This window comes from Sander vitreus, chromosome 7, assembly GCF_031162955.1.
Source record: "Sander vitreus isolate 19-12246 chromosome 7, sanVit1, whole genome shotgun sequence".
Classification (NCBI taxonomy): Eukaryota; Metazoa; Chordata; class Actinopteri; order Perciformes; family Percidae; genus Sander; species Sander vitreus.
In genome coordinates this window covers 24,657,229-24,681,088 of record NC_135861.1, presented here as the reverse complement: position 1 = coordinate 24,681,088, position 23,860 = coordinate 24,657,229, and the positions used below count along the sequence as shown (strand labels likewise).

The 23,860-nt window shown below is 39.0% G+C and overlaps 4 protein-coding genes across 8 annotated transcripts; 2 read left to right on the top strand and 2 right to left on the bottom strand.

Annotated features, from left to right (window-relative positions):
* Window positions 1-11,227, top strand: dnajc11a (DnaJ (Hsp40) homolog, subfamily C, member 11a). Its single transcript, XM_078255534.1, has 16 exons — window positions 1-104; window positions 1,216-1,345; window positions 1,785-1,858; window positions 3,749-3,850; window positions 3,980-4,108; window positions 4,271-4,393; window positions 4,616-4,689; window positions 4,785-4,974; window positions 5,089-5,174; window positions 5,469-5,585; window positions 6,105-6,260; window positions 6,397-6,466; window positions 6,737-6,794; window positions 7,996-8,138; window positions 10,279-10,408; window positions 10,775-11,227. Exons 1-16 carry the CDS (start codon window positions 33-35, stop codon window positions 10,798-10,800), a joined length of 1,680 nt encoding a protein of 559 aa, XP_078111660.1. The 5' UTR covers window positions 1-32; the 3' UTR covers window positions 10,801-11,227.
* Window positions 11,228-12,209: 982 nt separating this feature from the next.
* Window positions 12,210-13,096, bottom strand: dhfr (dihydrofolate reductase). The gene has a single exon (XM_078255541.1). The coding sequence runs from the start codon at window positions 12,908-12,910 to the stop codon at window positions 12,341-12,343; it is 570 nt and encodes a 189-aa protein (XP_078111667.1). The 5' UTR covers window positions 12,911-13,096; the 3' UTR covers window positions 12,210-12,340.
* Window positions 13,097-13,182: 86 nt separating this feature from the next.
* On the top strand, window positions 13,183-18,479 carry LOC144521164 (F-box only protein 6-like). Of its 2 annotated transcripts, none has more exons than XM_078255536.1 (6): window positions 13,183-13,424; window positions 14,450-14,699; window positions 14,818-14,932; window positions 15,032-15,127; window positions 16,076-16,211; window positions 16,318-18,479. In XM_078255536.1, exons 1-6 carry the CDS (start codon window positions 13,410-13,412, stop codon window positions 16,453-16,455), a joined length of 750 nt encoding a protein of 249 aa, XP_078111662.1. In that variant the 5' UTR covers window positions 13,183-13,409; the 3' UTR covers window positions 16,456-18,479. The 2 variants fall into 2 exon arrangements, with proteins under 2 accessions (XP_078111662.1, XP_078111661.1); XM_078255535.1 differs by having other exon boundaries at window positions 13,183-13,827.
* On the bottom strand, window positions 17,538-22,905 carry LOC144521165 (cell division control protein 42 homolog). 4 transcript variants are annotated; one of them, XM_078255537.1, is made up of 6 exons: window positions 22,796-22,904; window positions 22,059-22,199; window positions 21,876-21,948; window positions 21,677-21,786; window positions 19,872-20,069; window positions 17,538-19,012 (listed from the first exon to the last, which is right to left on the bottom strand). In XM_078255537.1, the coding sequence occupies exons 2-6, from the start codon at window positions 22,161-22,163 to the stop codon at window positions 18,923-18,925; spliced, it is 576 nt and encodes a 191-aa protein (XP_078111663.1). In that variant the 5' UTR covers window positions 22,164-22,199; window positions 22,796-22,904; the 3' UTR covers window positions 17,538-18,922. The 4 variants fall into 4 exon arrangements, with proteins under 4 accessions (XP_078111663.1, XP_078111664.1, XP_078111665.1 ...); XM_078255538.1 differs by having other exon boundaries at window positions 22,059-22,202; window positions 22,796-22,898; XM_078255539.1 differs by lacking the exon at window positions 17,538-19,012 and adding an exon at window positions 19,115-19,693 and having other exon boundaries at window positions 22,796-22,905.
* Between the last annotated feature and the right edge of the window lie 955 nt (window positions 22,906-23,860).

Here is a 23,860-nt window from a genome sequence, read left to right as displayed (position 1 = left end):
TGACAGGAAAGAAGAGATGACCGGGTGTAAACATGGCGTCTGCCTTGGACGATGATGAGATCCTTAATGATGATTTTTATTCCCTGCTAAATGTCAGAAGAGAGGTACAATATGCAGTTGTGATCTGAATAGATGTGTGTGCGGGTTCATGTAGCAGTCATTCTATACACTTTGTCCGGCTGATGTTTAACGGTTACCCGTACTGTCACATGTAACGTTAGCTAGGTAGCTAGCGCTGTGACCCTCGACATTGCTTTCTGTGCTGTGACTCTTCGGCTGGATACTTTATAAGTCATACAACAGGTCGTTGTGGGTTACGACTTTAACAACAGGAGTTGTCAGTTGATGAAGTAAGATAGAGAACAGTGTGTTACTGCGGCAATCTGGGAGCTAATGATAACAAACTGACAGTTATTTTCAGTTTTTTAATGATCTTATGACTGAGGACAGTGCTAACTAAGTTAGCTAATGCTACAACTTTACTTCAAGTCTTCACCATGAAACATTTACAGTTGATCAGATTACAATATGCATATGTTCTCTAATATCTGGGGCTCAGACACTTGAGGTCTTGATTTCTGTATTTGTAAAGCAGGGAACATAATGTTCATATGCAAGTGCCAAGTGGCATTCTACAATACACAAATTACTTGTGGCACACAGGGACATGCTGTTCCAGAGCGGCTAAATATGCAACAGTTTAAAAGTCCATATATTTGCGTGGGTGAGCATGGGAAAGTAGAATACGTATTAAAAGGTTTTGCTTAAAACTTTAATTCAAGAATAAATGTGAAAATGTGAAACCCATCCCATTATATGTTATGCAGTAAAACACAAACTGATTCATGGTCTCTAAATCATTGATTTCAAACATGAAATTTAACTAAAGAGTAGTTAACATGAATGTACATATGTACTTTTAACTATGAGGATTGGGCCAGTACCCTTTGTACTTCAGTCTATCTCGCAACAATATAATTATAACCTGAATTAAAGCAGCAAGTTTCTGTTCAGACCGTTTTGTTACAAGTCATCTAAACCCAAGGAAGACTGGAAGACTTCATGAAGTTCAAATAAGTGTCGGATGATCAGAAAATTAAGTTGGAAGTAGGGGAGCTGTAGCAAAGTCTTTCCGTGTTTTTTTGTTATGTCATTGATCAAGTTTCTCTGCAAGTTTTGTCTTTCACATTTTCTACATTTGAATGTTGTGCCTAGGCAACACAGGACGAGCTGAAGGCGGCATACAGGCGGTTATGCATGCTGTATCACCCAGACAAACACCGGGACCCTGAACTAAAGCGTCAAGCAGAACAGCTTTTTAACCTTGTTCATGAAGCTTATGAAGGTAAGAAAAGCTTCGATCATATCATGTAGTCAACAGGGGTGGGGGAAAAAAAATCGATACAGCATAGTATCACGATATTTTCCGTGGCAATACTGTATCGATACACAGACGCCAAGTATTGATCTTTTATAATGTATGTGTTGGACAGTTTTGTCTGCTTGACAATTCAAGTTTTGCAGCAATAAAATTAAAGTGAGATGAACATGAATTGGGAAAAATTTGAAGTTGGAAAAAAGGTAATACATTGCAATATGTCGCAGAATATTGCAATATGTTTAAAATCGCAATAATATCGTATCGTTAGGCCTCTGGTGAGTCCCACCCCTAGTAGTCAACTCCCTCTTCAGTTACACATGAAGCAGACTTGAATATGTTATGGTCTACGTAAACCAACTTTTCTGATGCCTAATATTATTGGTGGTTCTCCATGTCTTTTCAGTGCTGCGTGACCCACAGGCACGAGCTATCTACGATATCTACGGCAAGAGAGGACTCGATGTTGAAGGATGGGAGGTAAGTCTATTAGTGACTGACTAAAGTGGCCATTAATTCCTAAACAAGGCACCACATGCAGTTAAAAACAATAGCCATTGGGTTGATAGTAGACAGTCGGTTAATTATTAAGCCCAAAACATACAATGGCCCACCTCTGAGGCGTAGTACAGGCAGGAGAGTTGAAGCCTCATGGGATCAGCTCAGTGGAGTTTTGAATTTCACTAGCATGATTGGCAGGCTTACTTCATACATAAAATGACTGCATATTGAATGAATTTACTATTAATGTCATGTGTGTATTGCTAGTCAAGTACAGACATGACCAAATGTTATAATACATCTATTTTAAAAATGATGGTTTGCATTAGCAATTTCTAATGCACATCAGCAGGTGCAGACTAGTGCACAACTCTCCTCCAGTACACCATGCTTTTTTTCTCAGTGGTGGTAATGAGGGAGGGACAAGCGCTGCTCTTTCACTTTCCCCATCCAGATTTTATCCTGTTGGTCTGGGGATTTAACCGACGACCTCCCGGTCACAAGCACGATATGCTTTCTTAGCATCTTTTTCTTCGGAACACTTTTAAGTCGGGTTTAGTTTAGATGGGACATTTGTTTAAGTTTGGCACCTTCTTGTCAACTTCGACAAATCAGTATATTTTTAATTAGACACAACTAGGAAGGTTGGTGTGCTTTAGACGGATATTTAAAATGTCCACCAAATTTTGACCCTGTCAACTAGCATAACAGCTTTCATGTACATTATAAACTCAATAGTCATTGTTTTTAAGTGTGCCAATGGAAATATCTAGAGAAGAGCATCAAAAGAAATGACGTGCATAATTATTTTCTCAATATTAGTCACCCGGACCCAGGGTCTTGACTTGAGAATAACTCACTTATAGAAGAATACACAGTTAATCTTCAACCATACTGTACATAAGAATCATATTTTGGTATTGCAGTCTCATGGTATTAAGGCTGCATTACCCCAAGACTTTCCTGTCCTATGTGACATCTCATCATCTAACCTGCTTAAAATAGTTCTAGTTTTGCTTCATCTGTGTTTACTATAATGATACATGCTTGACAGTACAAAATAGCAGTGGTTAAAGAAGTATCCAGATTCTTTACTTAAGTATTTACCACACTGTAAACATACTCTGCATTGAAAATGTTACTTAAGTAAAAGTATGTAAGTATCATCAGGAAAATGTACTTAAAGTATTAAAAGTAAAAGTACTAAATGCAGAAAAATCTTCCCATTTACAAAACTGGAAACGATCCAAACTGTTGTGTGTTTAATGGTCTAGTCATTTCATTTAATGGTCTAGTCATTTCTACTTGTAGGCCGTTATATTGTTGGGTAGTTTAATTTATAATAAATGTGATTTGTGTGCGAAAAGCTTAATTGGCAAAGTAACTAGGGACTAAAACTGTCAGATGAATGTAGTGGAGTAAAAAGTACAATGTTTCTCTCTGAATTGTAGCGGAGTAGAAAGTGGCACGAAAAGAAAAGAATCAAGTACCTCAAATTTGTACTCATGTACAGTACTTGAGTAAATGGACTTAGTTACATTCCACCACTGCAAAATATTACACACAGACAGACAAAATTAACTTTTTCGTCCACCAGTCAAATGGCTAGTGAATGTTCAAATTTGACCAGCCTCTCGATAGAGTACCATTGTTTTTTTGGCCCTGGTGAGTGAAACAAATCTACCAGCCACTTGCAAATGTATCCAGCATTTGGCTGGAGGATGGTGCTGATTTTGAACCCTGCAGACAGAACGTATGGTTGCATGAAGTTCTGTTGAAATTTCTCCTACTGTAACTACTTTTTCTGCAACCTGTGAAGCAGCCAATCCACCGTTGGCTTTGCTTTCATATCATATCTTCTTTCTCCAGGTGGTGGAAAGAAAAAGAACCCCTGCAGAGATCCGAGAAGAGTATGAGCGTCTTCAGAAAGAGCGAGAGGAGAGACGGCTTCAGCAAAGGACCAACCCAAAGGCATGTTCAGAAGAAGATAACAAGCCTCACATCGAACTGACTGTAACATGAAGTGCCAATAGGCTTCTCGTGCGTATTGTATACGTCATTAATTAACACGGTATTAATTCCTGAACCTGTTATTTGCAGGGAACTATTAGTGTGGGTATTGATGCCACGGACCTCTTTGACCAGTATGAGGAGGACTACGAGGATGTGGTTGGAGGGGGAGTCCCACATGTGGAAATCAACAAGATGCACATATCCCAATCCATAGAGGTAACGGGTTGCTCCAGATTCTACATGAGGATTAAAGTGGCATTTCTCACAATATGTTTTGGATTGAAAGAGTTGTAGCCACAATTACATTTGTGATAGTTGAGAAAGATTTTGGAGATCATTCTTATCAAAGGACATATTGTTTTATGTTTTCTACTGCAGGCTCCTCTTACCACAAAAGACACAGCCATTTTATCTGGCTCCTTGTCAACCCACAACGGAAATGGAGGTGGCTCCATTAACTTGGCCTTGAGAAGAGTCACCTCAGCCAAGGGGTGGGGAGAGGTGTGCTGCATTCTCACTGGGCACCACACACACACATACACACACACACACACACACACACACACACACACACACACACACACACACACACACTCACACACACTCACACTCACTCACTCTTTGTAATGTATACTACAAATGGCCTACTTTCTTTCTGTCACTCCACGCTTCTAGATGTAAAAAGAACATTACCTGTTGGTTTGTGTGTGTGTTTGTACACAGGTAGAGCTGGGTGCTGGAGACACCCATGGACCTCTTTTAGGAATGAAGATTTTTCGGAACTTGACGCCTCGATTGTATGTGTTAAGATGCAAGAGAAAATAAATGAGTTCTTTTTACTACAACATGAACAACAGTGATTTTCTTTTTTCTCCTCCTCTTTTTGCTTCAGCTTTGTGACCGCTCAGTGTGGGCTCCAGTTTTCATCCCGAGGCGTGCGTCCTGGGGTTACCACGGTGCTGGCCCGTCACCTAGACAAAAACACTATGGGCTATCTGCAGTGGCGCTGGGGCATTCAGTCCTCTATGAACACCAGCATAGTCAGGGACACCAAGAGCAGCCATTTCACCTTCGCAATGCAGGTTAGCAGCCAGCAGTTATATTTAACTAATTAATGTTAGACAGGACACCATTAAATCAACAGTTGCTTGTCAGGACTGTGCCAAAATTATCTTTTTTTTTTTTTTTTTCTGCAGCTTGGCATTCCTCACACTTTTATGATGATGAGCTACCAGTACAAGTTCCAGGATGATGACCAGACGAAGATTAAGGGCTCAGTAAAGTATGTTGTCAAAGTGCAATATGTGTTATTTGGAGAACGTAATCATAAATTCATATTCATTAGATTTGTTGAGTGTCAATCTGTTTGTACAGCAACTACAACTCCTATCCATTTAATGGAGACTTGTTATGCGTTTCTGTAGTTTTCTGTCATGTCTATAATGTTATAATGTCGGATGTTCGTGTTGAACGTGGCCAAAGCTTCAAATAATGAGGTAAACGTAGTTAAAAGAAATCCCCGTGAAACAAAATCTCCGATTTATAGTGAGAGAGTGACCTTTTCTTTATGTTACAGATCAGGTTTCTTTGGGACCGTGGTCGAGTACGGTGCTGAGAGGAAGATCAGTCGACACAGTGTCCTGGGGGCCACCGTCAGCGTGGGAGTGCCCCAAGGCGTCTCCCTCAAGATCAAGTAAGTGTCCCTCTTTGCTCTGGTTTCCTGTTTGATGCAGGTTTTAGAGGGTTTTCATCACAGCGCTGTTGCTATGGCACCCATGTGACTCCATGCCAGCCAGTCCGATTAAATTGGTTGGTAAGTTGTGTCTGCGCTGGCGGTGCATCTTTGAGAATGTAAACACAGGATTGGACCCATTGAGATGTTGGTCCATGGATGAGTTTGAAAGTTTAAAGTATATATACAGTATATCTCTTATTTGTATTTATATCTTATCTTATTTGTTGGACACTTTGGACAATTGTTTTTGGGACAATTGTCTTAACACCTGAGAAACAATGAGCACACTCACTGTCCTGTCTAACCGGGAGTACAGTATGGCACATCTTTTCACTTTGTCATTTTTAGGTATTTTTAATAAGTATTCTGACATTTTCAGGCAGAAATTCCCACAAATATCACATGGAGTAGCCGATTTAGCAGCCAGTTAGTGGCCATTCAGTTAAAAATAATGAAACCATTTGTCTCCATCTGCAGACTAAACCGAGCCAGCCAGACGTATTTCTTCCCTATTCACCTGACTGACCAGATACTGCCAAGTGCTGTATTTTACGCCACAGTTGGACCACTGGTTTTCTACCTCGCCATCCAGCAGCTTATTATTCGGCCCTACGTGCGAGCCCAGAAGGAAGAGTAAGAAACCTTTCCTTTAAGTTGGCCGTTTCATGCAAGGAATGTTTTTTGGAAATAGCACCACATGTATTATTATTATTATGGCCAGATTTTATGAGCTCATTTCATTTTCTCCATTTATCTTGTAATTCACCAGAGACTTGGAGAAGCAGCAGGAGAGCTCGGCCTCTAATATAGCCAGGAAGAAACAGGAGGCAGAGGCTGCTGTGAGTATTATTTTATACAGGCTTTATACGTGTGCCTGTGGTTCCAATCCTACATTGTGGTTCAGCGTTAGATGAGAGATGAAGGTATTTTAGGGTGGGTCATGAAATATTACAAGTCCCACACCAGTCAGAGGAAGGGGCTGAGATGGGATTAGATAAGATGCAAAGTCTTAGTGAAATTCATAAGTATAATCTATATCATGTAAAATCTCATTATTTGTGTCTGTCTCCTTCCCTTCCTCCGTGTGCCTTTGTGTTTCATCTCTAAAGGTCTTGCTCATGCAGGAGTCTGTGCGCCGGATTATTGAAACTGAGGAGTCTAGAATGGGTAAGATAAGTAATATTTAAGGGATGAGCTTATCCTGGGAATAATGTTTTTTTAAGCAGGTTGTGAAACTTTTTGATTCTCTTACATTCTGAACAGTTTTTAATCCGTTTAAGGTGAAATATGTTGATGCCCAGTTGAATGCTGCTAACTTCAAAGTGTACTTTCTTAGACCCACTGCCTGTATTTACTATATGAAACAAGACTTGTCCGTTTTTAATGAAACATTTGACTGCTGGTCAATCTTCTGATACAGTTCACACATAAAAAAACAACAATCTAAACTAAAGCAGACTCCTTGCTTTTAGTGATCTTGAGCATTTCACTGAAAATCTAAAGGAACTGTACACCTGACAAAGACTAGTATGGGGGGGCCTTTCCATTGTAGTATGAGGAGTCTTACTTACAGTAGTGGAAAGTGATAGTATCTAGTGTGATTTTTCTGGAGTACTTTTAAAATAGGGTTCAAATTGTTAATAAAAGAAATAGAGTTCGGTGGATTTCTTAACAACCCTGATGCTTCCGTGTCGACTAGTGATAATTGGGGCTTTTTAGTTTGCTTTTGATAAGTACACTAACAAAAAGCTCTCAGCAGACAGTATAATTTTCACATTGGCAAGTGATAATTGGCATTATGACACCTGTCACTCTAGAGGTTGCTTTAATGTTAGTTTATTCAGGGTCCCCTAGAGTTTGCACTTGTAAAGTAGCTGTGTGTGTGTGTGTGTGTGTGTGTGTGTGTGTGTGTGTGTGTGTGTGTGTGTGTGTGTGTGTGTGTGTGTGTGTGTGTGTGTGTGTGTGTGTGTGTAATGACAGACACCAAGCTCCTCTTCATTATTCAATGGACCACACTCTATGAAATGGTTACGGTATTGTTCACGCAGCTTGCAATTAAAATGATATTATATATTATTTTTGTTCAACAATCAAGTCTAAAAAAATGACACTGGTTCTGTTTTTAATTATGTGGCAAAAATTGCTGGCAGGAAAGATTCAACTGAACTAAATCTCTGAAAGTGGGAAGTTGTGTTGGACTTTTAATATCAATTCATTCAAAAATCTGTCTTTTGTTGTCGATCGTGCTTGATTTTTTTGAATTTTATTTTTTTAATATATATATTTTTTGAACACGTCTAAATAACACATTGATACATTACTTTTCCAGTTGATTCACACTATTCTTGATACTGCTTCATTAAACCAGGTCTCATCATCCTCAACGCCTGGTACGGCAAGTTTGTGACAGACAACAGTCGAAAACACGAGAGGGCAAAGGTCATTGATGTGACTGTGCCACTGCAGTGTCTGGTGAAAGACTCTAAACTCATCCTTACTGAAGCCACAAAGGTATGGTCATTTCCATATTCACAGAATGTATCCAAAACCTTTTCAGCAGTAATGTTATTGTATCCATTGATACAGTACAAGGTATTTTCCTGGTACACAAAACATGTTTATATATACTGTGTGTATATATATATCTCAACCGAATCAGAATCAGAAAAGCTTTATTGCCAAGTACGTTTTTTACACATACAAAGAATTTGTTTTGGTCTTGTAGGTGCACGTCACACATTCTCACATAAGTTAAACAAACAGGTTAAACAGAACAAACAATATAAGTATAAATATATGTGTATGTATATATATATATATACACACACACACACACACACACACACAGAATGTATTAAAAATAAGAGAGTAAGACTTAAGATAAAAAGAGCAGATTAAGTACAGTGGCATGTAGAGCCAGAGGGGGGGTGTGGAGAGAGTCAGGGTGGTTTCCGGGCTTTGTTGATAAGGCTAGTGGCAGAGGGGAAAAAACTGTCCTTGTGACGTGAGGTTTTGGTCCTGATGGACCTCAGCCTCCTGCCAGAGGGGAGTGGCTCAAAGAGTTTGTTGCCGGGGTGGGAGGGGTCGAATATTTAATCGCGAGGAATCGCATGATTGTCCATAGTTTTTTTTTTTTAGCTTAATTTACCTTAACTGAACAGCTTCAGAGTCATTGGAATGGTTATATGACTTTTTTCGAGTTGAATGGCGGTCATCTCGCTTCCCCCTAGTGCCTGTGAGCGGAAAAACCACCCTAGCAACTTTCGGCTGACGAGCCGCCGGCCTCAGTGCCAGGATGTATCGCGTGATATCAGGTCTCGCGATGCAACAAATTGCTTCACGGCAGAGATGGGGACTCAAGTTTATGACTCGGACTCGAGTCGCACTTTAGTTGCACCAACAGCTGACTTCAGACTTGACTTGCGACTCGACCCAAAAGACTTCAGCCTTGACTCGGGCTCGAGCTTTGAGACTCGTCAACAACCTGTTTGTCATTAGTTTTGCTTTCAATAACTTCGTAAACAGTGGCAGTAAGCGAACAGCTACATGCAAGGTGTGTGGCACCAAGATAAATGATGCCGGATCAACAACGTCGAACTTCATCAGGCCTCTCAAAACGCACCCAGATAGGCTAATGTGAAAGAGACGTTAATTAGGATATATCGTTACAGGTAACAAGCTAACCATCGCAAAGTGTTGTGCTAATGCTGGGAACAGGCAAATTGTATCTTTATAGTTGTATCCATATGATGTGACAGACTTAGGTTCATATTTCACCAGGTTGTTGTTAAATAATAATGCATGATGAGGTTGGGCTTTACAGCCAGTAAGTAACACAGGCTAACATGTATTATTTGGTGCAGATACCAAAATGTTGAAAAATACAGTTATGAAATTGAAACAGAGTTCTTAATTTGTGTTTCTTCAGATTGCATTGCAGTAGACCCCATAAAGTTATTCTACAACTGATTTTGATACTGTACTGTATGGATAGTAGCTACAGGACATGCTTTGAATTCATAAGATTTAACAACAGTGTTAGGGACAGATCAGATGGACAGAGACTTGAGACTTGACTTGGACACGTGGCAAAAGACTTGAGACTTGACTTGAACTTGCCCCTCAAAGACTTGAGACTTGACTTGAACTTGCCCCTCAAAGACTTGAGACTTGACTTGGACTTCCAATAAATGACTTGGGAACATCTCTGCTTCACGGCACTGCACAGATACGCCCATTCAGGAACCGGCTAACAAGGTAGCGATGGAGTTTTTCACACTATCGTCACGGCTGAGCCGGCAAAAAAGAAGCCGAAAGCATTGTCGGAGGAACAGAGAAAGAGGAAACGGCAGACTGACCGAGCGAGGAGTCAGACACAAGTAAACATCGGAGCGGCCAAATATCTATTCCGAAGCTGTAGGGGGAGCTCTATAGAGAAACCTGCGAGCAATAAGTTATTTGCATGAACTGTCGATGTGAATTGAGTTACCACCGGAGTACGTCGAGTCTCTATGGACATGTATACATCTATGGATGTGTGTATATAGTACACATACTGGTTAAAAATGTATTGGAGTATGGATGTCTTCAACTTGCTGTATGCTGATTCAGTCTGCTGCTGCTGGTGCATGACTTTTTGTTGTTTTTCCAGTCAGGACTCCCTGGTTTCTATGACCCCTGTGTGGGGGAGGAGAAGAGCCTGAAGGTGCTGTATCAGTTCCGCGGAGTCATGCATCAAGTCCTGTCAGGAGACAGCGAACCACTCAGGATACCAAAGCAATGTAAGTTCAATGTAGTATACAGTAGAGCATGGCGACTCTCTCGTCTGGTGAATGTGATGTGTCACAGTTTTGCCCCCATTGATGTAATCTTTAGCTACTTCAGTGCAGTTTTAATGATTTGGTAGATCATGTACTCTCTTGAACTGTCTAACCTGCCACTGTTTCAGATTTCACTGACAGCAGGGGGAATTTACTTGAACCCTAAGCCTTTGTAGATGTGTGTGATGCAACATGTCTCCGAATATTTGATATCCACTCCAGAAATGTCTCCTAAAAAAACCCACTGAGCTATATTACCTGCCACTGTTATGTGCCTGCCAGCTGCATTATTTCTGACATCCTTTTGTTCTTGTTTCCACCGTGCAGCTCACAGGATCGACGCAGACACATAGGAGCTGCTCCGCTGACCAAAAAAAGACTCATCTCTCAGCTGTTTGACAGAAGACAGATAAACCTGTTTTAGATACGACACGGATTGAAGTCCCTGTTACTGAGAAATCATGCATTTACGTTTGGTCTTTATATTCATTTAAATATGCAGAGCGGAGCAAAAGCATCACAGACGGGATTGATCATAAATTCAGGATCCATGGACATGGTTGTGGCCCGATTGAAATACTAATGTGATACTAAAACAGTGGCTATCATCTTATGTCCAAGGTCCTCTGGCCTTCTTGGTATCCATTTATTTTTGGTATGGCTTGTAAACTACGATTGAGTTCTATGTACTGTATCGTACACACAACTGCAGTGCCTATGTGATTGAAGACAATGAACGCGCCTGTTTATTTGCCATATTATTAAAATAAGTTTCTCTCATGTTGCTTAACCATTTTGCTACTTTTTCAAAAGAAAAAAAAAAAGTGTTCTTTTTGTACAGCTCGTAAGACAAGGTACCCCCAAGTTCCACAAGTTAAATTTAGGACCTTTTTAATACCATTTAGAATGAAATTTAATACCACTTTCATGAACATATTGTATTCAATACATACATGCTTTGTGACAAAACAATGGAGTTATTTAATCTTATGAAAGGACAATACAAATGTTAGACCTTTGTGAACGAAATGTAAGACTTTACTAAGAAATTGAAGACTCAAGGCCTTATTTTTCAAATATATTTAAGACATTTTTAAGACCCTGCGGATACCTTGTAAGAAATGAAATGTTTTTGATTATTTTTGTAGTACCCAAGTAAATGAAGCACTGCTGGTTTGTCAGTTTCCTCAGGAAAAGAGAATGACGTAAAACGTGTGAATCTGAATAATACAGTATGAATGTGGTGGAGTACTAACAACAGCTGCTGATACACACAGAGGAGGTGATGAACAGAAAGGAAAGGGATATCCAACACCAGTGACAAAGGTGAAACAGCACAGTTGAAGAAACTGCATATGGAAAGTGTTGTGATTGGATAGACTAGAAAGAGTTTACATACTGTAGGGTGTGAATTAAACTATAACTAACTTTTTGATATGCTACTTTAACTGGAGTGTAAATGTATAAAAGTGTCACACTTGCTGTAACTACATTTTCAATTGATTCACACCTTCAACACCTTGTTTGGCAAGTTTTGACCAATTGTAACATTTTGGTTAAGTCATACAGTCAAAGGTTAAATCCTTTCATATAAAAGAGTATAATGCATTTTTTGTTAAATTTATACTATTTTATTTCAGTGAAATTTACTTTTTCAAAAAAAAATTTACTTTTTTTTTATAATGTGACTCGGGAAAGGGACGTTTGGGGGTTTCAACAGTTAAATCTCAACCAAAACGAAAAAAAAAAAATCCACATCGTATTTTATTCACACTTGCTGTTTTAATAGAAAACCCACAAAATTGTTTTTCTTCAGTTGATGTTCAGGTTTAATTTCAGATTTAAAATTTTTTTTTTTGCATTGTTATGTTTTTTTTCTTTTCTTATGTCACTTCATTGCTGGATGCTCTCATAGACTTCAAATCTGTACTGGATACCATTCTCCTCCTGTAGCTCTTGCGGCACTCCTGGAAACTCTGGCAGTAGACGATATTTGTCCGAACTGATTTCAGGGAGGAACGTGTCACACTCAAACTGCTTCAGGATTCGTGTGACGAACAGTCTCCTGGTTCCCGGACTCTCCATCATCTCCTTGTAGAGAGAGCTGCCCCCAATGACCCAGACGTGGTCAGCCTGCTCTGCCAGCTCCGTATCGACCAGCCTGAGAGCCGAGCTGAAGTCTCGCGCCAGGTGGTGTGCTCCCGCAGGGGGCGCTTTGCACTCCCTGCTGAGGACAATGTTAATTCGGTTGTTCAGAGGTCTGTTCTTTTCTGGGATGGAAAACCATGTTTTCCTGCCCATGATCACTACATTCTGCTTGCCGTTCACAGATGGCGTCGCAGTCATCTTTCGGAAATGTTTGAATTCGTTATTGAGTCTAACGGGATGCCAGGGCAGATTTCCATTGTTTCCGATACCCAGGTCAGGACATACCGCCACGATACCGTTCAGAATTCGGGACATCGTGAAGAGACTGGACAGCTAACGTTATGCCCTCTCGTATGCTGGTATAATCACCGCCGCTTCCTGCCGACAGATGTTAGAGAAGCACCGGGGAATTATTTTCTTCTCCTTCTCCTTCTTCAAGGTCCAAAAGAAGTTGCTCTTTGCCCCATTGATGTATTAAGAGAACTTTGCCCGCGCATAGGATGACACATACCGGAAGTTTTCTCAAAGGAAGGATTCAAGAGGGTTCGCTATTACTTTACCCGGCGCACACCGAAATTGAGCTGCGTGGGTGGAGTCATCAGCAAAACCTACGTTTGTTTTTTTTAGCATCCCGGTTGTTGTTGTTGTTATTGTGGAGTGGGTGAATCTCCGCTGTCGAGTACTGTAAGCATACTGATACTGCCATTGTGTGCGTACTTTTTGCTGCGTTATTTTAGCGGCTAGCTCCCTCTACGTCTCAAGTTAACGTCCAGCTCGACTGTCCTGGTGTCGATAACGAGCGCGCACATTGGTGATGTCTTTCGAGAAGGTATGAGACATGGCTGTGTTTCAAAAGTCTAGCTATGGTATGAAGACGTATAACGTTTACCGAAAGTGATTGCCATTTCAGAAGACTCGGTAGTCATGTGTTAGCTTGAGGGTTACAGGAAACATTGTAGCTGCTTTTACCTCACTTTATATATCAAGTGTTTTTACCTCGAACTGCACTTCCGTGTGCGATCATAAAGGGTGACATTGTGACTAACGTATAACCACTACGATTGAACATTGTTTGTAAAAAACAACAAAAAAAAAAACGTCAGTAGACTGGGTTTGTCCCAGGTATGAAGAGGAAAGCTACAACTATGGGTGCAGCACAGAGCTCTGGTTCAGCCTCAAGTCGCAATGTGTCTTCAGCTGCAGGACCGTCGGCCTCGCATTCACAGGAACATGTAGGTGTTTCACATTATAGTAACTGCTGTGAGAGCTTCAGCCAGTAGAGATATTTTGAATGACCGTTGATTGCAACCGTTGCTCTTATTTGTTGTAATCTGACGTTATGCAGGCCAAGTTTCATCTGAATGAGTAAAACTTGCCAACCATGCAGTCTAAATGTTTCAGACATAAGCATAGGGGGCACTATTTTATACTTGTCAACCACTGAATTGAAAACGTTACGGTTTATAAAATCTGCCATCATGGACTTTTTCCTAGCTGTCCAGTTATAAACCATTGAATATTGGACTTTGTGAGTTGGCATCTCTTAAGTATCTGTGAGGCTAGGTACAGCCTAAAGGACCTGCTTTCTTTTTAGAAGTAAAAAACAAACCGAAATCATAAAAAAATGAAGGCAAAAGAATAACAACACACACAACCGAGCAAAACAAAATTGACTCAGACATTGTGTTTTTAACAGCACTTTCTTGCTTTAAATGTTGGTATAATACTGAGACAAAATGCTGATGTAGCTTAGTTTAGATATGTAATGTCATTGGTCCAAAGTCAGTGTGTCAGTGGAAAACGAACGGATTATCCAGAGTTTGAGTTTATCTGTGTCCTGTCTGTTTTCTTCAGCTGTTCTCTGTTCCTCTGGAGATCCTGGAGGAGATTTTCCTGAATCTTCCTCCCCATCCGGTGGTTAGGAATTGTCGGTTAGTGTGCCATCAGTGGAAAGAAGTGGCTGACAGTGAATCTCTGTGGAGAGAGAGATGTAGAAGAGAAAGATATTGCCCCCGCGATGCTTCCAAAATGCCCAAAGACTGGAGGTTGTTTTACTTCTTGTGCAGGAAGAGAAGAAATCTTCTCAAGAATCCAAGAGGAGAAGGTAAGAAAGCCACAGAACACCCTTTACTCAACATCTGGTGTTTTAGGTCAATTGTTTACCTGCTGAACAACAAATTAGCTCTACAAAATAGTTGATCTCCCCCTCTTTGTTTTTATAGATGAAATGAAGAACTGGCAGATACTAGAGAATGGTGGTGATAATTGGAAAGCAGAAGGAGTTCATGTGCCACATCCAAATGAGACGGTCCAGAAAAACTTTGTGACCTCTTACCAGTGAGTATTCACCAGCAGTGGTCCAGAAAACAAATGGCATGGTATGATATGCTACATGTCTATTGTGTAGTAGCTAAACACCCTGTCTGTTTTCTGCAGAATGTGCAGGAAGTCGCAGTTGATTAATTTGGAGGCAGAAGGTTATAACCCATCGTTCATGGATCACTTCCAACCAGACATCAAAATATCTGATTGGTGAGAAGAACACATGCAAATACTCTCATATCTCTGAATTAATTCCTAATGCAAATTAGGCTTTAATTGAATTTGTCACAAACACAATCCAGATTTTACAGTCCGTTATTCAAAAACATCAGTATTGTATGTAGTATAACATTAGTAACAAAAACATTGAACTACAAAATGGTTCCAAAAAGATTGATCACAATTATGTATGAAACATTCAACCATTTCCACGTTTAACATCGTATATGCCTAAAAAAAACCCAAAAAACTAAATGGGCATCTAGGGCAGTGGTAGGCAAACAGTGGCCTGAGGAAAGCTGAAGTCTTCCCTTTGATAGTTTACAATAAAACGTTTGCATGGTTTTCATACATCTACTTTAGATAACAATGTAAACACAAGGCTCATGTAAAGGCTCAATTCATACAACCTTGTAACATCTAATGCTGCCCCCACATGAGAGAGGCAGGCTCTTTGAACAGCACATGGTGCTGAAATGAATTCTAATTATGAGTTAAATAACACGTAATAAAATGATATAGCTTAGCCTATTTGATCATAACCGATTTATGTCGACAACAGAACTTTCATTAAACTATAAATGATGATATAAATGTTTATCACTGTGTGGGAAACCCATACATTCCATCTCTAGTCTTGTGACTGTGTTAAAACAGTGTGTTTACACTCAAAATAAACTTACTTCCTCGTCTCGTAGTGCAACATAAAACACATGTACATGTTTTACCGAATGAGGATTAACAAGCTGATGCAACTGTTACTCTCAAACTAATCAAATGAAATAAACAAAGCATATTGAAAACACATAAGAATGTGTTTCTACCGAGGCTGTAATTTGGCCCACCAATGAACAATGCTGAAAAAACTGGCCACCATGGTTCAACCTAATTGCTGACTATTTATGTTCCCATGCTTTTGCGTCTGTGTTATTATATTAGGTATGCACCACGATGGGATTGTGGCAGTGAATATGAGATCTGTGTGGAGTTGCTGAATCAAAGAAAAAAGCCTATCCAGAAGTTTGCACCTGAGACTGTTTACTTTGAGCAGTGGAACGATCAGAAATGGAATCAGGTATATACAAAGCATTAGGCATTAATTATTACGATGAAAATTAAAAGGAGGTACAAAGCTCAAGGACAACTCTTGACTTACTGATGTGTTTTTTTTTTTTTTTAAGATGACCTATGTATTCCAGAACTATGGACCAGGAGTGAGATACATCCGTTTTATCCACGGAGGCAAGGACACACAGTTCTGGGCAGGATGGTATGGAATTCATGTTACCGACAGCTGTGTTGAGATATGTCACACATAGCTCTAAGGGATTAATGTAACGCCTGCTTCCTGCCTTTGCCTAAAATTGCGAAATTGCACATTCTTCCACCCGCTTTTTTCCCCTTATACAACATGCAGTCATTTTACATGTTGAAGGAATGTGTCTTTGGGTAAAAGACTATGAATACCCATTTTCAAAACACTCCCAATGCCGCACCTTAAGAAGGAATACATGTAGATTTATAGTAGTAGGTAAGGTTCATGAGTTGAAGTAGTGCTGTAGACTAACTAAAGATGTGTAACATTTGTCCTAACACAAGTGGAGTTGAAAATGTAAAAAAAAGTCTTCTAAATTATGCACATCTTCGTTAAAAAATAAAATCACTCATCAAGAGACCATTTGAAATAGTTAACAAATATAACTTAAACGTAAATATCATTATTACCTTTCATGGCATGTGGACAATACTTTTTAAAATGAGGTTCATGTGTAATTATCAGAACAAATGGGAATCCACTCATCCCAAAGAGCCTCATACACATCTCTCTGCAGTGAGGTTTTGAGTTGTTTCAGTATCAAAGAGTCCTTATTGTTCCTGACAACGTAGTGCAGTTTGTTACTTTGAAAACAGCCATATTACAATCAGTTTCAGGTTCACATAACAGTATGTCGTCTTCTCATATTGAATGTAAAACATACACTGGGTCTAAATGAAACTGTTTTCTGTGAAGTGTCTTTGTATGCCAACTAGTCATGGAAATTGCTAGGACAATATGCCATATGAAGTATCATGGCAGCTTTGCAGAACAGAATGAACTATCTGGCTCTGATGTTTACGTGATAACACATGAAGTTGTATGAAGGCATTAGTGGGTGCATAATGACTGCTGCAGTGCAATGCAAAAAAGTCTAATAAGTTAATCTATCAGATCAGAAGGGATTCTGTCTATAATATTGTAAAACTGCAGCACTATGTTAAACCAACCTTAACGGAAAGACTAATAGTCTTGCATTGCTTTGTAATGTGCAATATGTGATGCTGAAAATTTGTATAGAAAAACTTATGTTGAAAATGTATACAAGTTGATAACCTTTATGTAACCATCAAGTCAGACAACATGTAGTATTTGAAGTTAGGTTTATTCATAATACTGGTTTATTGTAATGCTTTATCACAAGCAAGATACACAACGTTATGTCAAATTGAATAAAGACCAAAGAGTCCTTGTTCTCTCAACATTTTCCTGGTAATTTTGATTTCACGTTCATCTCAGCTCCTCTAAATATCTGTATCAGTAATGCACACATTGTATTCTGTCAATAAGTTATGAGTTATTCTCACTATATTTACAAGTCAAATTCAAGCCCATCATCCAGGCATGGCAAGACAAATGCAAATGGTGCTAGTTCTGTCACTCAAATCTTCACAGGGTTTCAAACTATGTATAGCATTTTGTAAGAACTGCCACAACATGTTACTTTCTGACTTCAGCAGCAAGTATGTTCAGTTTACAAAATAGTGTATTAGCCTGGGGTTATAAGCAGAATGCTCCTACAAAGTTTCAGCTAGTGCAGCTGTTGATACGCATTCAGGACACACATCACCTTCTTGTTGACTCACTCCTGTCAGAAAAAGGAAATTACTGGGAAATTGTTGTGCTCTAACTCCTTGCATGGCTATTTGTGATAAATGACTTCCAATGAAGTGTTAACATTGCACTTAAAACTCCATACATTTCTGTCATCATTTGTCAGCCTTTGTGGATCTCTACTTTGACAAGTGTCAATTTATCAGGTTATGTTTTGGCAAACTAGAACTACGATGGAGCATAGCCTAGAAATGTCATACTCAGTCAAATATTCCTTAGATCCCCCTGGAGGCTATGCTGACACTGGAACATGAAGATATCAAAATGTCAAAAATGAGTAAAATACAGCAACTTCTATTGACGTTTTGAGAAAGGTATCATGCATAGAGAAATCTTTAGAAAACAAAATACTGGAGTTCCATGACGATACATAAAAACTTTAAGGGAATTACTTGACAAGTAAAAAAAAACAAACATGTAGAGTATGCTAAGACATAATTGGAGGAGCTCACTAACCCAACATTATCAGCTTGTTTGCATTTTACAGGGCAATCAATAAAACATGAGATCTATTAAAATACCATTTCATAGTCAGTTCTTTTGGAATAGCACTTCTGCAAAATTAACTCTAAACATGTGGTCAAACTGAAATGTCACCTACAGTTTTGTTGATATACTGTAAACTGATTCAACATGTACGATCAGTTCAATGCCATCAAATCATCACAAACAGCATCAAATGTTGCTCAATCTTAAAAATCACGTTCAACACATTGAATATGTATTTAGGTTAAGTCAGTCAGAAGGCAAATATTTCATAATATATTAACTCATGTTGGAATGTGCTTGTGCAACAAACCTCTTCAGTACTGTTAACCTAGATTTGGAAACTGGTGTTGAGAAGGCTGCGACGACACTTAGAGCAGAACACATTTACGTCTTTTCTTAGGTTCAGGAGGCTCCAGGGCAGCCAGTATTGCCTCATCAAACACATTCTTTAATCCTTTCTGTGGAAATAAAATATTAATGTTCAAAACAGGGCTATGTTCCAAATACAAATTAACATCTTCAGGGAACTAATTGCAAAAGAAGGCAGAGTAGAAAAGGAGCAGGGCGATCAAAATCTTCCTTTATTCAAATAACATTATACAAGACTCCTTCATGATCAACTTGTCTGAGTAAAGACCAAAGCCCATGGAAAATGTTGATGCTGCAGTTGAGAAAAAAAGAAAAGAAGGTTCTAACTGTCTAAGACCAGGTTGTGGCATAAAAGCTTTGTAGGGCACAACTGATGCTGAATAGTTCAATTCTGAGATAACAACAGAATGTCAATTTAAATAACCAAAACAAACACAGCCGTGTCCAGTTTCACAGACAGAAGAACTATGGATTGGCACTCTTGTTATATCAGGCAGCATGGATCATTGTGATTAGGCCAAGTCGAAAAGAAAGCACGCATGAACAGAGGGGGAAAAAAAGTTAATGGTCACAACGTTTTTAAAAGATTAAAAGAGCGTTGTGGTTATTTTAGTGACAGACATCTCTTTACAATGAGTAAGCAGCAGACAATCGAGAGGCAAAGCAAGATGCAGAAGACATCAGAACAAACAGCATTTTCTCTTTCTTTGAGTTTCAGGGGGCTCTAAAGCGGCTAGGATAGCCTCATCAAATACGTTCTTCAGTCCCCGCTACAGAAAGAGGAAAAAAGGAGAAAGACAGTCACACAACACGAGAGTTAGATGGAGTTTTAGCCAGATGCTGTTAGCAAAAGACAAGGCAAAGTATTTCCACCCTTGTTAGGAAAGTGATATTTAAGCACATGCTTGCCACACCGGCTTTAGGCGTCGTTTAATGGGAAGAGCTTACCTGTGTTAGGGCTGAGCACTCAACATATTTGACTGCCTTAAGGTCACGAGCCAGTTTTTCTGCTGTCTCAGGGGTGATTGGCTTCTGTTTGTTCTTGGCTAGCTTCTCCACTGTGGAGGGGTCATCACGCAGGTCGATCTGAGTGCCTACCAACAGGAACGGGGTCTTGGGACAGTGGTGAGTTATTTCAGGAACCCACTGGAGATTAAAGACACAACGACAAAACATTCATCACCAAAAGATAGATACACTTGTTTAGGGCTGCAACTAACAATTATTTTCATAGTCGATTAATCCGTTGACTTTTTTCTCAATTATTCGATTAGTTGTTTGGTCTATAAAATGTGAGAACAATGTGGATCAGTGTTTCCCAAAAGCCCAAGATGACGTCCTCAAATGTCTCGTTTTGTCCACAACTCAAAAGATATTGAGTTTACTGTCACAGAGGAGAGAACAAACTAGAACATATTCACATTTAACAAGCTGGAATCAAAGATTTTTTTTTTTTTTTACTTTTGTCTTAAAAAAAATTACTCAAACCGACTAATCGATTATCAACATAGTTGGCGATTAATTTAAGAGTTGACAACTAATCCATTAATCTTTGCAGCTCTACACTAAAAATGATGCTACATGTAGCACATTATACATGAAAATATATGTATAACAAAAAAATGTGATTGTTGTAGGTGATTGTATTAAGGAAAGGAACAACATTGGTACACACACACACACACACACACACACACAGTCTGCTTAAAACCAAGTGTATCAGATGAACCATACAGTTGGTGTATTTTGAAACTTATACCTCCTCGGTTTCAGTAGTTTGAGAATGTATCAATAAAAATCCACAATGTTAAACGTTATTTTAAACTACTGTTTATACATATTTTGCTCCAATTATAATTCCTCCGCATCAATCGATCTATACCTTAAAAAGGAGAATTCTGGTCAATTTCAACACGTAGCTCTGTTGTTTGGAAATTTGGAGTGCTGGCAGTGGCAAAAAAAAAAACAATCGGTGCTGCCTACACAGTGTTATTCTCCTGCTAGCGTTAGCATCCAACAGGCTTAAACAGGGCAAGTTTTAAACGTGTTTTAAGCCTCTAAACATGCTCGAAATGTCATTACAATAGCTACCCATGTGCAATGATTCCTTCCGAGGGAACACAGTGAATCTGACTGCAGTAGATGTGACAGAAAGGCATAAAAGTTGTGTTAATCCAGCCAGTGCACATACCTCTGTTTATTTCCTGTTTGCCGGTCAAGTCCACACTAGTCAATTGTCGAACTCATACAATCCAATATTCCAGTCAAATTTGCTTATATGTCGGAACCACATCCAACTTCACATGTAACGTCAAATACAACTTCATAGTTAACTTCATGATAACTTCCTGGATCTCAAAGTCAGAAATCTCTGGTTCAAGTTCTTACTGGACACCCTACAGCGGGCCAGTGTTTCAGCAGACAGTTTTCAATAGTTTTTACAAGCCTATTGCCTACATTTTTGTAATATAATAAACACTGTTACACTTTCTGAAACTATTTCGGCTTGTGCAGGCCTATCAGTGCTTTCTGAACATATTGAACACACTTTTAAAAATACCGCGATAATACCGAAAAACCGTGATAATTTTGGTTACTATAACCGTGAGGTTAAATTTTCGTACCGTTACATCCCTAAAATGGAGTATGCTGTGAATGCAGTTTAATTTCTAATTCTAATATTTAAAACAAGGATGCTATTAGATTGGTAGGTGAGCAACCCTACTGCATTTAGATAAACACTTTGTACTCACCTTTTCTTTAACATTCTCAAATGAGGAAGGTGAAACAACAGAGAAACAGACTAAGAAGACATCTGTCTGTGGGTAGCTTAGTGGTCGTAACCTGTCATAATCCTCCTGACCTATAACAGAGACCACACTTGTGACATATTTGTACTTAATTAAATTAAGAATGCAATTTAATTGAAAGCGTAAAAAAATATATTCTTACCTGCTGTATCAAATAAGCCAAGGGTGTATGGTTCACCCCCAATCATTACAGTTACTGCATAGTTGTCAAAAACCTGTGGTAAAAGAATGTATGGCACATCATAGTCAGTTCAAGAGTATGTTTCTTCACCAAAATGTGTCAGCCAGCATGCATTTGACTGTGAAACACACCAGACGTACTTACTGTAGGTACATATTCAGAAGGGAATTTGTTGGTGGTGTATGAAATCAATAGGCAGGTTTTTCCCACTGCTCCATCACCCACCACCACACATTTGATAGTCTGCATCTCTGCACTTTCTGATTCTGCTGGCAATAACGTTAGCTGCTGGGAGAGATGATATAACCCATTAGGACATTTCATATTTTAGTTAGGCATAGGCTTGTATTATTATTCATCATCATCATCATCATCATCATCAGCCCTAAAATAATTGTAGTCCACCTTTAACTTATAATGACAGCTTTGTTTTAGAAAAGGGGTCTAAAGGAAAATGCTGTTTCCTAGCATTAGTTAAGTGTCACACCCCATCACCAAAACTGTCTAGAAGCTAACGTTAGCTATTGAAATCGTTACTCACTTGCTTAATCACTTTATTAACGCAATTACCCTGCTAACTTCAGTATCTGTAAATACTGTACTGGGTCAATCACACAACATGACACTATCCAACAGTTTCGTAACGTTACTTTAACAAACACGTAGCTAGCTACCGAGAGTGAACATCTGTTTGTGTATCAAAGCAATCACTAGACAATGCTAGCTAGTTTAGCAACCAGTCGGCTAACGCTAGCTTGTAAACTAATGCTGGCTTACTTGCTGTACCTGAGTCCCAGCTAACAAGACGAAGCATGAAAACCGTATCCTAATTTGTATTTTTAATCGAACTGCAGGCAGAGACGTCAGTAAATGTTACGTACCTATGTCCCTCCGTATCTCCGCTAGCTAACGTTAGCTCTATATTTCGCCGGGCGTTGGCACCAGCGATCAGCAACTTGCTACAGTGACAAGCTGAGACTTCAACTATCAAGCTAGAGAGAATAATACCGAACATTACCTTCAAAGTAAAACATTTAACATGCGTTGCTAAATCTGACACTACATGATATATAAGACAGGTACGGCATCTACAAAACGTCATAATTAAATATGCAGTTGTTAATTTGAGGTTTTCTCACTGTATGCAGTTTATATATATATATTCATTCACAGTGGTGGAATGTAAGTACATTTACTAAAGTACTGTCCTTAAGTACTTAAGTGCTTTTCTTGAGTTTTTCCATGTTATACTACTAATTTTTTTTAATCAATTAATAAATGGTGATCTATTATGGATTAAGCTACCCGGCAGTAGGCCTATATAAAACATTGCATCACATTAATGCATCACTAATTATAATCTAGTGATATTATAAGTTCTAAAATAACGCATAATTGTGGTAATTTAGGCCACTTATGGCTACTTAACAACTGCATTTAATGCTAATACTTATGTACTTTTACTTTTAGTAAGACTTTCAATGCAGGACTTTTACTTGTAACAGAGTATTTTTTACACTGTGGTTTTGCTACTTTTACTTACACATAAAAGAGTACTAATTCCAAACACCGTTTATTCAATTTGTCTTCAGGCTACTTATTTCCCACTTGTGCTTTTACTTTGAAAGCTAATTTTCTCTGGTTATGGTGGCTGTCTTGACACGAGTTCATGCCAGAAGTTCCTGCAGCAGAAGTGGTGACATCACCTCATTCTATCCCTCGCACCTTGCATCCACACCTGAAACTGAGCTCTGCCTCTTCCAGACTGCATCGTTATACACCATTGATAGATTTCCATTTGACAGAGAAATTAAGTGATTTGATTTATATGTAGCTGAGCTGGTCAAGCATACAGAAAAAAATATGAAAACCTGTAGAATACAGTACAATAGACCTGAAATAAATACTACATTACTCAAATGCTCTTTTGTTGTTTGTAAGTTGAC

Coding starts and splice junctions, on each gene's coding strand:
- LOC144521164 (XM_078255535.1), top strand. CDS start 13,720: ATGAAGAGGAAAGCTACAACTATGGGTGCAGCACAGAGCTCTGGTTCA. Junction 14,933..15,031: donor AACTTTGTGACCTCTTACCA/GTGAGTATTCAC, acceptor TGTTTTCTGCAG/AATGTGCAGGAAGTCGCAGT. Junction 15,128..16,075: donor GACATCAAAATATCTGATTG/GTGAGAAGAACA, acceptor TTATTATATTAG/GTATGCACCACGATGGGATT.
- dnajc11a (XM_078255534.1), top strand. CDS start 33: ATGGCGTCTGCCTTGGACGATGATGAGATCCTTAATGATGATTTTTAT. Junction 3,851..3,979: donor AGCAAAGGACCAACCCAAAG/GCATGTTCAGAA, acceptor TGTTATTTGCAG/GGAACTATTAGTGTGGGTAT. Junction 6,467..6,736: donor AACAGGAGGCAGAGGCTGCT/GTGAGTATTATT, acceptor TCATCTCTAAAG/GTCTTGCTCATGCAGGAGTC.
- LOC144521165 (XM_078255539.1), bottom strand. CDS start 22,163: ATGCAGACTATCAAATGTGTGGTGGTGGGTGATGGAGCAGTGGGAAAA. Junction 21,949..22,058: donor CTTCTGAATATGTACCTACA/GTAAGTACGTCT, acceptor CTTTTACCACAG/GTTTTTGACAACTATGCAGT. Junction 20,070..21,676: donor TTGAGAATGTTAAAGAAAAG/GTGAGTACAAAG, acceptor TTTAATCTCCAG/TGGGTTCCTGAAATAACTCA.
- dhfr (XM_078255541.1), bottom strand. CDS start 12,910: ATGTCCCGAATTCTGAACGGTATCGTGGCGGTATGTCCTGACCTGGGT.